The sequence below is a fragment of the Idiotropiscis lumnitzeri genome, chromosome 18 (genome assembly GCF_059441095.1).
Source record: "Idiotropiscis lumnitzeri isolate Australia: NSW breed Sydney's pygmy pipehorse chromosome 18, RoL_Ilum_1.0, whole genome shotgun sequence".
Taxonomy (NCBI): Eukaryota; Metazoa; Chordata; class Actinopteri; order Syngnathiformes; family Syngnathidae; genus Idiotropiscis; species Idiotropiscis lumnitzeri.
The window spans coordinates 13,818,437-13,832,069 of record NC_142408.1 but is presented as its reverse complement, the minus strand read 5'-3'; the positions used below and the strand labels follow the sequence as shown (position 1 = coordinate 13,832,069).

At 39.1% G+C, this 13,633-nt stretch overlaps 1 protein-coding gene across 1 annotated transcript in view; it reads left to right on the top strand.

Moving 5' to 3' along the window:
• slc38a9 (solute carrier family 38 member 9) overlaps positions 1-12,362 on the top strand; it is a 30,111-nt gene extending 17,749 nt beyond the window's left edge. The window contains exons 8-16 of the mRNA XM_088281961.1: positions 800-970; positions 1,225-1,284; positions 5,457-5,666; positions 5,973-6,080; positions 7,945-8,051; positions 8,215-8,328; positions 8,552-8,700; positions 11,269-11,358; positions 11,477-12,362. Coding sequence (XP_088138087.1) covers positions 800-970; positions 1,225-1,284; positions 5,457-5,666; positions 5,973-6,080; positions 7,945-8,051; positions 8,215-8,328; positions 8,552-8,700; positions 11,269-11,358; positions 11,477-11,642 — 1,175 coding nt within the window. The 3' untranslated portion in view covers positions 11,643-12,362. The remainder of the gene's footprint in view (positions 1-799; positions 971-1,224; positions 1,285-5,456; positions 5,667-5,972; positions 6,081-7,944; positions 8,052-8,214; positions 8,329-8,551; positions 8,701-11,268; positions 11,359-11,476) is intronic.
• Positions 12,363-13,633: the final 1,271 nt, after the last annotated feature.

The window sequence follows — 13,633 nt, the reverse complement described above, 5'->3', positions numbered from 1 at the left end:
ATAAACATGGCAATGTATCATTATTGTTGTGACTTAGAGGGTCAGTTCACAGTTTATGACCAATTTATGCAGAAATACAGGTTATTCCAAAGTGAGGAAAAAAGTCTCTGTTCAGATGTTCTGCATTTGGTGTATTGGTATATTTGACTCACATAGCAGGCAACGCACTGACAGAATGGTTAAAATCCAGACTCACCTTCCTCCAACATTCGAAAAACATTTTTTTAGGTTAATTGAAGAATCTAAGTTTTCTGCAGATGTGAACTAGGAACAAAATGGCCACTAACCTGAAATTTTAGGGGCGCAAGTAAAAGAGTTAGTGCCACACACTGTCAATTGACTTGCAAAGTAAATAATCTACCCACTCATTTTCGCTATCTTACTGATAAATGGGCTCAAGTGTGAAGCAGTAGTTTGTCACTATAAAGTAAGTTTGTAACTCTAAATAAGAAAAGAAAAAATCCGTCGATTTCCTGGTTGCACTGGTGCTCGTAGCTGAAAATTGTAGTTGCACTGTCTCAAATTCAAGGGCAAAATGCAAACATTTAGCGGGAGTCTGGCGCCCCTCTAAATGGCCTTCAATTGGCTGCCATCCAGTTCAGTTCAGTGAGAATAAACGTTTCAGAGAATGGATGAATGGGCTTGCAGAGCAGGGAAAAAATAATACTTCTATGAAAGTCCATTTCAATTTGTCAAAGCAGTTGTTTGGTAAAGGAAATGTGTAGCTGTAGCCAACTAACAACTAAGTTTTAACACCATGAAATCTTTTGTCACCCCTCTTTCCTTTTATATTGTGCAGCCTATGTAGACACATCCGACTGGGAATTTCCTGATGTTTGTCGGTATTACTTTGGCAAGTTTGGCCAGTGGTCCAGCTTAGTCTTCTCAATGGTGTCTCTAATTGGAGCCATGGTGGTTTATTGGGTCCTCATGTCCAACTTCCTCTACAACACCGGGCAGTTTATTTACAGTAAGACAACAATACTCTTTTTAAACCAGAAACATATTTTAGACCTTTGTAACTTTTAAATCTTTGCCAGTATTTATTTGCTGGCTACGTTCTCAATTTTATTTCCTCTTCATAAAAATGAGTAGCCTGAATAGTAATACATAGTGATGTGAGAATTTGGACGTGACTGTATGACTTTTTAGGTCTATGTAGATTTTACATTAATTGTATTTATGAATTTGCTTTGACCAAGGTATTCCCTCTCCTGTTTACAGACTATGCTCATAATGTTAACGTGTCTGATTCAGAGTTTGGAACCAATGGCACAGATAGAGGTAAGTCAGAAATAAATGTATTTATAGTTTATTTTTATATTAGATTTACAAATTCACATTAGAGTCACATCCATTAGTACATATGAAATTCTAGATATGGTTCAGCGGCATCAAACGCTATTATGTTTATGGTGAATACTTTTTATGACTTGTGCATAGCCACCAGGTGGCTCATCTACATCCCGAAAATGGGCGTATGTGACGGAATTTTTTGCTGCATTGCTGTCGGCCAATCAGATGACAGTAACGACACGGCCCTGGCTGCAGAGCGCAGTTTAAGTCGTGGCTGAATGTGTGGTCGACCTCAACGTTTGACTCAGCCCGCATGGATTCTCGACCTCTAAGGCCCTATCCCGATACCCCACTACATCCTTCGGTCCTCATTGAAGTGTGCATGTGGTGGTTGTGCATGTAGTCTTCAAGAGTGCAGGTTACAAGTGAACGAAAATTACCGAATTGGGACCGTGTGTGTGAGATCATCGGTTTACGCCTCTGTGTTGGATTGCATCATCAAACATTGCAACACCGGTACTGTTTTGGCAGTTTTGCTGCTTAGAATAATATTGAAACGGCAGTGAAGTATTGTTAAAGTAAAAACTCAGGCTCGGGCTTCCAGTCGATGACAGCTACCGCTCCATTATTTTCACTATTTGCGGCCACTGCAGGATATGCGCAATAAGTTGCTAAGTTGCTAAGTACAGCAACTACAGTAGGACAAAATTGCGGGGGTGCTCGAACCTATCCCAGCTGTCTTCAGGCAGAAGGCTGGGTACACCTTGGACTAGTTGCCACCCAATCGTAGGACAAAATACAAAAGTGACTTTAAAATATCAATTGAAATTTCACATAAACAAGTTATAAGGTGTGTAATTCAATATTGAACACTTAAAAAGACTTTTCGACACAGGAATTCTTCCGAACGCCCACAGTTTCCCGCTATTTTGGTCAAATCCGCAATGAATTGTGGTTAATCTGCTGACGGGTCATGGATGTGGGCTCAGCCAAGAACAAGAGTGCAAAAGGGGCAGGGTGACAGAGCACTATAAAAAAACACGCTCACAGCCTCTATGCTAGAGGTATTCTATTAAAGGTCACAGAGGTCCACGACTAAAATTTCTTCCAATTAAAAGGTCCGAACCAAAGTCCAACTTCCCTTAATGTCCAGCCTATGTTCACATTTTTATATAGTTTCAATATTTACTAATTTTCAACAGAGTGCACTTATATACTAAATATTTAGCAATGTTCACATTAAACACCTTTGCCAGTCAAACAAATATAAGGCGTTTATTTCACATTTAAGAAAATGTGGCTCCAGGAACTTTTTGCCACTTACAGAAAAAAAACAGTAAAATATCTCCTGCAGAAATATATCAAGTGCTAAGCATTGAGTTAACATCTTTGACCTTTTTTTTCTTAAATCAAAGAGTTATCACCCTAAAAAAAACGGAAAGCCTAATTATCCAAGTAAAACAGGTCAACATGTTCAGTACACAATCAATAAAAATGGCTGTCCTCATGAAAAACTAATTCAGAATGAGCTTTGACACCACCTTTTCTTTTGAATATTTTTTTCTTTTATAATTTTTGTGACTGCCCTGCCATTGACTTACCGTATTTTTACGGCCATACGACGCGCTGCAGCAAAGGGCGCAACACCAGTTGAGGGTGCTATTTCCGTCTTTAATGCATATACTAGGCGCGCGCACTACAAAGCGCTAGCTCGGCTGCTCACGCAGCGCTCGTGCTAGCTGCTCGTGCTAGCTGCTCGTGCTTGCTGCTCGCCCTAGCTGCTCGCGCTAGCTCGGCTGCATATACTAGGCGCGCACTACAAGGTGCTAGCTCGGCTAGCTCGCGCGCGCTAGCTCGGCTGCTCGCGCGCGCTATTTCGGGCTGCTCGCGCGCGCTATTTCGGGCTGCTCGCGCGGGCTAGCTCGAGCTGATGCCAGCTCACCAGGACTCAATCCCCTAAGGGATCGTTGCCAGAGGTATCACCCAATTTCAATGACAGATGTCATGAAACTATTAGGAATCACTTCAAATAACAATGACTCTAACCAATAAAAGGTGTCATGCCAACGTCAGGGGAGGGACTTCACTGGTCACCACACTCCTTAGAGTCACGGTTTCAAATCAAAACCAAAAAAAAACTCAGCATACAAGCAAACAATGAAACAAAGAAATAAGATTAACACAAAACATGTATCTCTCATGCCATCTATATACCCAAAAGAAGTAAAAATAACACAAAAAGATTATAGCAATGGCTTCTTGGGAGCCACTCAGACTCAGCCAATCACATGGCTGTTTAGAGAGATGTGCATGGCTGTTTAGAGAGATGTGCTGTTGTGCTTTGGGCTTTTTGCAGTCTGTTGTCTAAACCTGGGACGTTTCTTGCTTGCAATAACATAAATGATACTACAACATTGTGGACAGCTGCCCTTTTGTCCAGCTTTCTCCTACACCATCACCCAAACACCATAGTCACATAATGTATAAGTCACGGTCAATTAGAAGCATAGATGACTCAGACTTTGTCCAGCAGGGTGTGCTTACATGCACTCCGAACAGCCCAATGAGAAAAAGGGTTGATGGTCGCGAGTGATGCTTAGTCCATATAATGGGCGTGTCGCTTTACAAGGCGCTTTGTTTGTTTTGGGGAAGATTAGGGACTTTAGAGAGCGCCCTATGGCCCGGAAAATATGGTAATTCTGGGTTGGAACGGAGTCAGGGCCATTGGGATTTAGTAGATTATTTCACACATCTGGCCTTTGTGTTTTCCTTTAAATAATGTTTGTGCAACCGCATTTAAGCACAGGCGACACTGATTTGAGCCAATCAAATCAGTGTCGCCTTTTCCGTATTAACTACAATTGCAGCGCCAACGTTTGCGAATGCGCCCTGAAAAAAATTCATCATAGATTGGTCATGGGTCTGGTCCGAACCATCGCGGTCCGCCATTTGGTGATGCCTGCTCTATGCGAATGCAGTTGAGGGGCATAAGGGTGCAAGTGTGGCTCTTGGGATTGTGCCTGTGTGCCTTCTGATTCCTTTTTGTAGCTATTTCCTTGGCGGTTTAAATGATATGCAGAGTTATGGCGACACTTTTTTTCAACACATAATTTCACATTGAATATTAGAAGCTATCAACTGACTGAAGCCCAAATACTAACTGAAACCATACTGGGAGTGCGCCCTTTGCTGGGGATATGTAATACTGTACATCCCACTCATTTCTAAGTGGAGGATGTCTTTTGACCACAACTTTTGGACCTAATGACCTAGACACTCAGAACCAACATCAACTCCCCCATTTTCGCTGTCCCTGAACACGCTTGACAGGTTTTTGTGGAGTGAACCCCTCTGTTCTCCCAGAATGGACATCAAATGCCGGTTTTAACTACTTCTGTCACACAGTTCATGGCTCCGCCCTGACTGACTGACTATTAAGAGTTTGTGATTTTTGATGTTCAATTAAGTGTTAAATAGTCAGCATGACATCATAAGGCGCATAATTAAAACCACCATGGAAATAGTTCAACAAAAAGAAAAGGTTCTTGTGGGTGGAGTCCAACATTTAGGTCCACCCCACGTTGAGCCGTGCTTTAAACTGCGCTCTCGACCCCAGACAGCCGGCGTTTTAGAGAAGTGGTGTGGCACTGAAAAAGTCTGAGGCCGTCTGTGTGGAGCAGGGCGAAAAGTACCAGGTGGAGAGAATTATGAACAATTCCAAATACTAGTCAAAGTTTGCACATAACCTTCATTCCTCTGACAAAAAACAAAGAAATGTGTGTAGACTTTTAATCTTCACTTTATATTGTTTTCTTTCCACTTCTCAATTATGCTCCATGTTGAATTGGTCACATGAAATCCCACTAAAATACATTTTTGTACCTAATGACATTGTCTATAAATCTTCAATGGATTCTGATGGTTGGGACATTGATTCCTAAAGTGCGGTTATGATCAAATCAGGGGCCTTATAAAAGTAAAGTACAAAAAAGTTGGCATAAGTAAAAACGCTAATCATTGTTGATTGATTGTTGGTCGGTTCTCCAGAAAGCAGTGCTGTCTTGCTGTGAATGTTGCACCTACAAAGTCATTTATGAATATTAATTTGACTTTATAAACCTGGAGTTAGGATTGTAATCCTTTTCTTATTTCTCCAATAGTTATTTGTCCATACCCAAACACTCACTCTGGAGGCAACCACACTTTCAGCTCACATTACATCAGCACCAGTGGAAATGGCACATCTGATGTCAACTCTTTTGAACGCTGGTGGAGCAAAACCAATACTGTACCATTCTTCCTCATTATTCTACTGCTGCCACTACTCTGCTTCCGATCAGCGTCCTTCTTTGCAAGATTCACCTTCCTGGGTAGGTCTGAAGCGGAATATTTTTCCCAACTGACTGATGTTGTCTTTAGCTATCCAATATTTAAAAATAATCCTAACAAAAAAAATTATGTAAATACAGGTTTTTTTTCATTCAAACAGCCTTTTTTTTTTGTCAGTGGCCTTAAAGCTGTTTGAACAAAAACATTATTCTGAATTATATAAGTATTGATGTTTTAATTTGAATTTGTTACTGCAACTAATACAAAGTAAAAGAATGGTTAATTTTTGTATTATGCTGCGACATACAAACAGTACATTCACTGACGCTCTGTTGTTTATTGTCCAGGCACCATATCAGTGATCTACCTGATTGTTCTGGTCACAATTAAGGCCGCCCGTCTTGGCTTTCACCTTGAGTTCCACTGGTTTGACAGTACTAACTTCTTTGTTGCAGGTAATTGGAATACCTTCTTTATTATGTATTTTCCCCCTTTTCTGAATCTTTACTTGATAACATTTATTAAAAAAAACAAACAAACAAAAAAAACATTACTTCAGTCTTCCTTTCATCCAATCTTGAATCTTTCTGTAAGTGTTCCATTTAGACTATTTGACCGTAAATAGTGATATGTATGAGTTGTCAGAAAAACGCGTTATTAATGGGATTAATCCAACCCCCTTTTAACGCCGTCAATTTTTTTAACGAGCGATTAAGACTCATCTTGCCCTAATAAACAATGTACTCCTATGACGTAGCGCTGACGCTTGCGAGACCGGAAAAAAACATTAAGGACGCGAAATTTAGGACACGCCTGCATGGGCTTGCTGTGCTGAGTTTTCGCCGGTTTATAGAACTAAAAGCATCATGGCGAGTGGAAAAAATTATGCAAATTCAATTCTGAAAGGCAAGTTTTTTTTCTTCTTTTTTAAAGGTACCTAATGGTGTCATTGAAAAGAGCAGTCATTTGTGTGTATTGCCATCGTGAATTGAACTACCATCGCGGCACGTCAAGTTTAAAACACCATTTGATGGCCGAGCACACCACTGATGCCAATTCTCCAGCCTCTTGTCAAACCCAGGCATCCATGGATAATTTGTGACAGAAACCGGTGGATGGATCAACTAAAGAGAGATTATCCAAAGCCATAGCTAAGTGGGTGGCCACTGCGTGTTAGCATCATGGAGGACAAAGGTCTGGTTGAAACACTTTGCATTGCGTCCAACAACTGCACTTACGATTTGTCCCGAGACACACCATTGCAACCCGTATTCAAAACTTGCAAGAACCTCGGTGTGTAGCCCATTATTTTGACCCATTTCATTTGCACTTTGTCGGCATTTTATAGTTCTTATATTACTCCTATTTGATCCCTTAGAAAGGCTCTTGAGATGCTCTTTTGTGTCACTCGGTTTGTGTGAGTCGATTACAATGCTTTGTTTTTTCAATTAAAAAAAGTATTTGCATAAGAACAAAAAAATCAATTGTCATATATTAAAGGTATTAATTCAATAAAATATTGGGACAAAAAATGGGAGGGATTTTTTTTAACACTGAATAAAGGGATTTTTTTACAATGAATAAAATGTGCAATTAACTACGAGTTAACTTTGAAAAAATTAAATGAATTATGATTCAATATTTTAATTGCTTGACAGCACGAATATATATATATATATATATATATATATATATATATATATATATATATATATATATATATTCATTCAACACACCATTGCTACAGAAGGAGGATGACATTAGTGAGGTGCTTGAGTTATCATAATAAAAAGAAAAGTGAGTTTTGTAAAATCCTCCACACTGCCTGGAGTTTTCCAAAATACATGTGTGATGGATATTCTGTACTGAATATGACCCAGTAAAATTCGGTAAATCTATCTTCATTTATGTAGCCCTATTATTGTTCAAAGTTACAGAGAAGCTGGAGCATTTCGCAGCTGACTTTGGGCAAGAGGCATGGTGCAGCCTGGACTGGTCTTTTGTTGGGTTTAGAACTGCATAAAAAAAATGAATAAAACATTTCTGAGAGTCATTTTGTAGTTCTTGTTGTGAATCTTGGGATATAGGTGTATTGAATGAGGTGCCTGAATTTAAAATATTTTAATGATGTCTTTTTATGTTTTTGGTGTTTTGGGTAATTTTAGAATTCCTACTGTCTTGCCTTGTACAGACAACCCAACTTTCATGCTTCATGTCTATTATAAACCATTTCTACTTTGAATTGGTGCAAAGCAGTTAGCTGCATGTTGGGGAGATGCATCTTTATCTTGAGGGCATGATTTCTTTTTGTTCTTGCAGAATTACGGCTTCTCTTCCCTCAGCTGACGGGTGTCCTCACGCTGGCTTTCTTCATTCACAACTGTATCATCACTCTGATGAAGAACAATAAGCATCAAGAGAATAATGTGAGCCTTTGTCACTCTTGTTTTCACTCAGCTTCACAATGTAAATGTACATTGAACTCTGTAAGCTGATTCTAGTTGTGAGTGAATCGTTGCCCGTCAGGGTTCTAAATTCTTAATCTATTTAGCTCAGAAGCACAATGTGACTGAGTTATGGTACTTTCAGGTACGTGACCTGTCTGTGGCTTATCTCCTTGTTGGGCTCACGTATCTCTATGTGGGGGTGTTGATCTTTGCCGCATTTCCGTCACCTCCTCTCAGCAAAGACTGCATTGAACCAGTAAGACCGAAACATTTTCTGTACATGCGTGAACACACCGTGGTTGTGATTTTATTAAACAAATCCATCATAATTCATACCATAATTCTTTGTCACCTGTGTCCTATAATTCAAAGCAATATTTGAAGATACACTGAGCATGGATTTTTTTTTTTTTTTTTTTTTTTTTTTTTCAGAGAAAGTTTTTAGTAAAAAATGCTATTTGTGTCCTTCTGCCCATCAGAACTTCTTAGATAATTTCTCCAGTGGTGATGTGATGGTGTTTGTGGCTCGATCCTTCCTCTTGTTCCAAATGATCACGGTCTATCCTTTGCTGGGATACTTGGTGCGGGTCCAGATGATGGGTCAGATCTTTGGCAATCATTACCCCAGGTAATGCGTGATTCATTATGGTTTCAAATTAAAATTTGATACACTGTACTCTCACTTGCAATGCAATATGATTCGGGCTAGACAAGTTGATACTTTTTTTTTTTTTTTGCACTAATGACTAATCTAACATGTTCCTTTTCTCAGTCACAATTCTTTACTGTATCGCAATTAACAATGACAATTAGCGCGCAAAAAACTAACAGCAACTTACTATTCACTATCAAAACCAAAGCATGCTAGGAAGTGCTATTCATGCATGTGTGGGTGACGTCATGATGGTTGTGTATGTGCACCGCTCAGTTCTAGTGTGCCATGAAAATGAACAATTCTGCTAATCCTGCACAATCACAACTAAATATGGGACCATTTGATTTCACGTGAATGACGGGGCCCTGCCTCCTTTGCCTGCCCCCATAGATGTTGGGGAGCATGAGACACAAGGGAAGTACAGGACCTGGCGAAGGTGAACTCAAAGAAATGGGATGAGGTGAAAAAGTAGACAGTGAACGATGTGACAAAAAAGGCCGGGGTGAAGTGGCTTCGTGACAGGTAGAGAAAGACTTGGAAAAGGCGTGATTATGGGAGAACCCAGAACCTTTACTTGGGCATCTACTTTGTCCACTATGCGGAGATCCCAGATAAATGGCCAAGGGTCTGAAGGGAAGGGTCCTGGTGTGGACCATGGTTATTATCATCAACGAAAAACGAACGAAATAACGGAAATTAAAATAAAAAAAAAAAACGTTTCCGTTAACGAAATAAAATAAAAATGAGAATGTTTTGGGAAAAACGATAACTCACTAAAACGACATTGTCTGCTCACAAAACTAATTATATCCAATACAATACAACTTTATATAGCACATTTCTCAACAGCTGGAGCTCTAACAAAACGCTTTCTATATGGTGTAATATACATTAGCGGGAAATTAGCACACAAATTAAAACACATGAACAAAAGTTACCAGAAGAACAGCAGAACAGCGACAGTCTCATGTTGAGTCGAAAGCTAAAGAATAAAAATGTGTTCAAATGAGATTTAAAAGCGGACAGAGAGGAGGCTTGCCTCACATTTAGTGGAAGATCATTCCATATGGAAGGACCGGCAACAGAAAAGGCGCGATCCCCCTGAGGCTGTGCTTAGTCCTCAGCAACTCAAGCAGAATTTGGTCCGCAGACCTGAGGCAGTGAGCAGGTGCGTAGGGGTGGAGGAGCTTGGAGAGGTACGCTGGGGCGAGGCCATTTAAAGCTTTGAAGACGAACAGAAAAATCTTAAAGCAAACTCTGAAGTACACTGGTAGCCAGTAAAGAGAGGCTAAGATTGATGTTATGTGATCTGTTTTCCGAAATCCTGTTAAAAGACGAGCAGCAGCATTTTGCAGCAGTTGGAGGCGCTTGAGGGAGGACTGGCTGACTCCAAAGTAAAGTGCATCACAGTAATCTAGCCTAGATGTAACAAAGGCATAGATTACTGTTTCTAAGTGCTGCTGGGAAAGAAAGGGCCTCACTTAATTGTGGAGAAATTCTCCTTTGTTCTAGTCTTTGTAAGCTTTTTGTGATAATTTAGAATGAAAAACATGGCGCTGCCGCCGTCACGACAGTTGTACAGCCGTACGGCACTCTGATGTCCTAACTGCTGTTTTTGTGTTTTTGAGCTTGTTTGACAGTTTTGGTACATCTTAGCAAAACGGTCCCTTAAATGTCAGGTCAGGATCGGAGGCTTAGGTGATTGCACTTTTTTGGGTCAGGTGCCTAAGACCACGTGACCGCACTTTTTTTGAAAAGCAAATACCACTTATTCTCTGATTCGTACCACAACGTCTTCATCCAGTGTAGAGCCAACTAGTAAAGCGCTTTTCTATTTCTCTTAATGTTGTGGGTGAAAAGAAAAAGGTGACAAAATCTGACAAGGTCTTCAAAAACAACTGGGGAAGGGTCCAGAAAAAGCAACATCTATGTCAAAATCTGAATCAGAACGTAGGTTAACCAGATTGGGGCACAATCTTCACAATCAGAAAAATCAAGAGTCTTTAAAAAATGTGTGGAGGTAAATTAGAAGGGGAATGTGAAAAACTGCGATGGCGCAGTTGAGAGAGACTTGGAGGATAAAAGAGAGCTAACACGGCTTGCATGGGAGTGGTTGGCAGGCTGAAATCGGTAGCAGGTAGACTGGGGCTTGTGAAGCCAATCAGCTTAAATCTCCAATATCTTGCTGTATTTTCAGTATTTTATTTTTCATATTTCGTGTTGTCGACGTTCCCATTTTAAGTAGCCGTGGACAATGTTCCACCACTTGTTTTCAGTTTGTAAAAACCTAACGTAATAGTCGCAAGGTACTAACACATTAATTATGCTGTGCATTAAAAAAAAAGATTTCTATATTAGGCATTTAGTCAACTTGCACAATTTGCTGCTTCCCCAGGCTAGTGTAGGGATTCGGAGTTCTTTTGACGACTGAATCACTCGGTTCAGCTCATTAAAAAGATTCATTCACTGAATCATTCTGTGCTTTGTTATTGGATTCATAATAAATGATTAATGATTTCATGTATTTCTTTATCATTTTAGTTTCTTCCATGTCCTCACCCTGAACATTTTGATTGTTGGAGCCGGTGTCCTGATGGCAAAGTTTTATCCCAACATTGGATCTATTATTCGGTATATTTTTTTTGCCTAAGTTGTTATGTCTCATGTCATCCTTTAAGTGGTTGTCTAAAAAAAATTGCAGCAGAGTTCTGAGTGACTTCTTGTTTACTTGTGTACTGTGTCCCGTCAGGTTTTCTGGAGCAACATGCGGCTTGGCTTTGGTGTTTGTATTCCCCTCTTTGATCCACATGATCTCCTTGAGACGACAGGGCGCCCTCCGCTGGCCGTCAGCGGTCTTTCACAGTTTTCTCATCTTGTTGGGTCTGACCAACCTGGTGGCTCAGTTCTTCATGTAAAGTCACACCTTCCAGTGTCAAAACACATGACAGACTTTTAAAATGTCTAAATGTAATGAAGGAGAATCAAGCGTGTTAATGTTCATGGCCGCAGGTGTGCCATCGTCCAACTTTTATCATTTGTGCTCATCAAAAAAAGACATCCACCTGGAATTCAATGACATAAATGTTATCTTCTGCTATGTTCTGTCTTCCAGCCGGTAGGATTGTGAGATGATAAAAGGTTATTTGGAGGTAACTTTAGATGTTTGATTATTCCTGCTCAGACTAGTCAAAGGGATTTATCACGTACTGTGTTTAAATTGTCTCTCACTTGTGACAATATGAGAAGTCAATGTGTGTCAAAGGGACTATAGGCTATAAGGGATGCATATGCACATATTTAATGTCACTTTCCATGGAATCAATATGTGTGGCTGTGCCGTTGTATTTTATCAAGAGAAGTAATTGTTATTGATGATCCAACCCTTTTACCTTGGTAATTATTCAAACAATGCTTTATACCTCTGGCATTTCGTAATCCGCCTTCAAATAATTTTGGTCCTCTGTAATATGGGTTCAGTATTTCATTTATTAACTATACTATACCATTGATTTAAATGCATGAAGAGATAAAGGAAATGTGAGTGAAAATAAACCTCAGGATAAGTGTACTGTTATCTTTCATTAAAATGTAAATCAAATGAGATTAAATAAAGTTCATCAAATATGTACAAAGGCCATGTATTGTGTGTGTGGGTGTGTGTGTATGTATATATATATATATATATATATATATATATATATATATATATATATATATATATATATATGCAGTCCAAGTTAAAGCGTTAACTCTGAGATTAATATAAAAGAAAAAAATTAATGCAGTGAAATATTTTAACTCGGTTATCTAAGTTTTATTTGATTCAGAAATAATTTGCATATCTTGCGAAGCCAAATTCAAACACTACCATATTAAGTGTACATCTTTAGCAAATCACCTCCGAACAAAATGCCCTGCTCTATTGACTGCTGGGCCTTGCTTAGCAGCACTGCTGGAGTGTGGTGCTTGTGGGCTGAATTAAATGTACTGTACAAGTTTGGAGAATTGTTGTGCCTGTAAGGATGACTCCGTTTGGATCGTATTTGGTCATTTTACATACATTCCAACATATTCAAGTAAATATCTGTGGCAAGCTTTACAAAAAATTGTTGAAAAATGATTATTGGCTTATAATTACACACAAATTACGTTAACTCAAAATTATTATTTTTAAAAATGCATGCGATTAAATATTTTAACTCGGTTAACTCAGTTTTGTTTACTTCAAAAATAATTTGCATATCTTGCAAAGCCAAATTCAAACACTGTACCATATTAGATTTACATCTTTAGCATCTCAGAACAAAACACTGTGCATAAGTTACCTCTGGGCCTTGCAAACCAACACTGCTGGAATGTGGTGCTTTCAAATTAATGTACTGTAGTTAGTTTTGAGAATTGTTTCAAAGACAATTCCTGTAAAGATGACTCCATTTAGATCGTATTCAAGGATCTAATAAAGCTATTGTTATTTTGCTATAGCTTGTTTTTTTTCTCCATATTTCCTTCTCTTTTCTCTCTCTCTCTGTACCCTCTTAATCCTTGTTTTGCCTGATTGCATTTCAAATAAATATGAATAACCATACAAGCAACCACACGGAGAGTATATGAAACTATCCTCTTGCACAGAATAACTGTGCTAGCTAGTGTGAGCAAGACGCTGAACAATACAGTTTAAACGTGTTGGTTGGATAAAACCAACATGAAAAATATTTTATTCAAAAGGAATGTTTATTTGAAAAATATTGTGTACCATACACAATGTGATCATGGTAGTGGCAGCATCATATTTTGGGCTTGCTTGTTTTTTTTGTTTTTTTTAAATATGTTCTGGGGCGTTAATCAAACGTGGGACTTTTGGAGAGGGGTTGTGTTCACTGTTGATTACTGGATCAAAATAATTAGC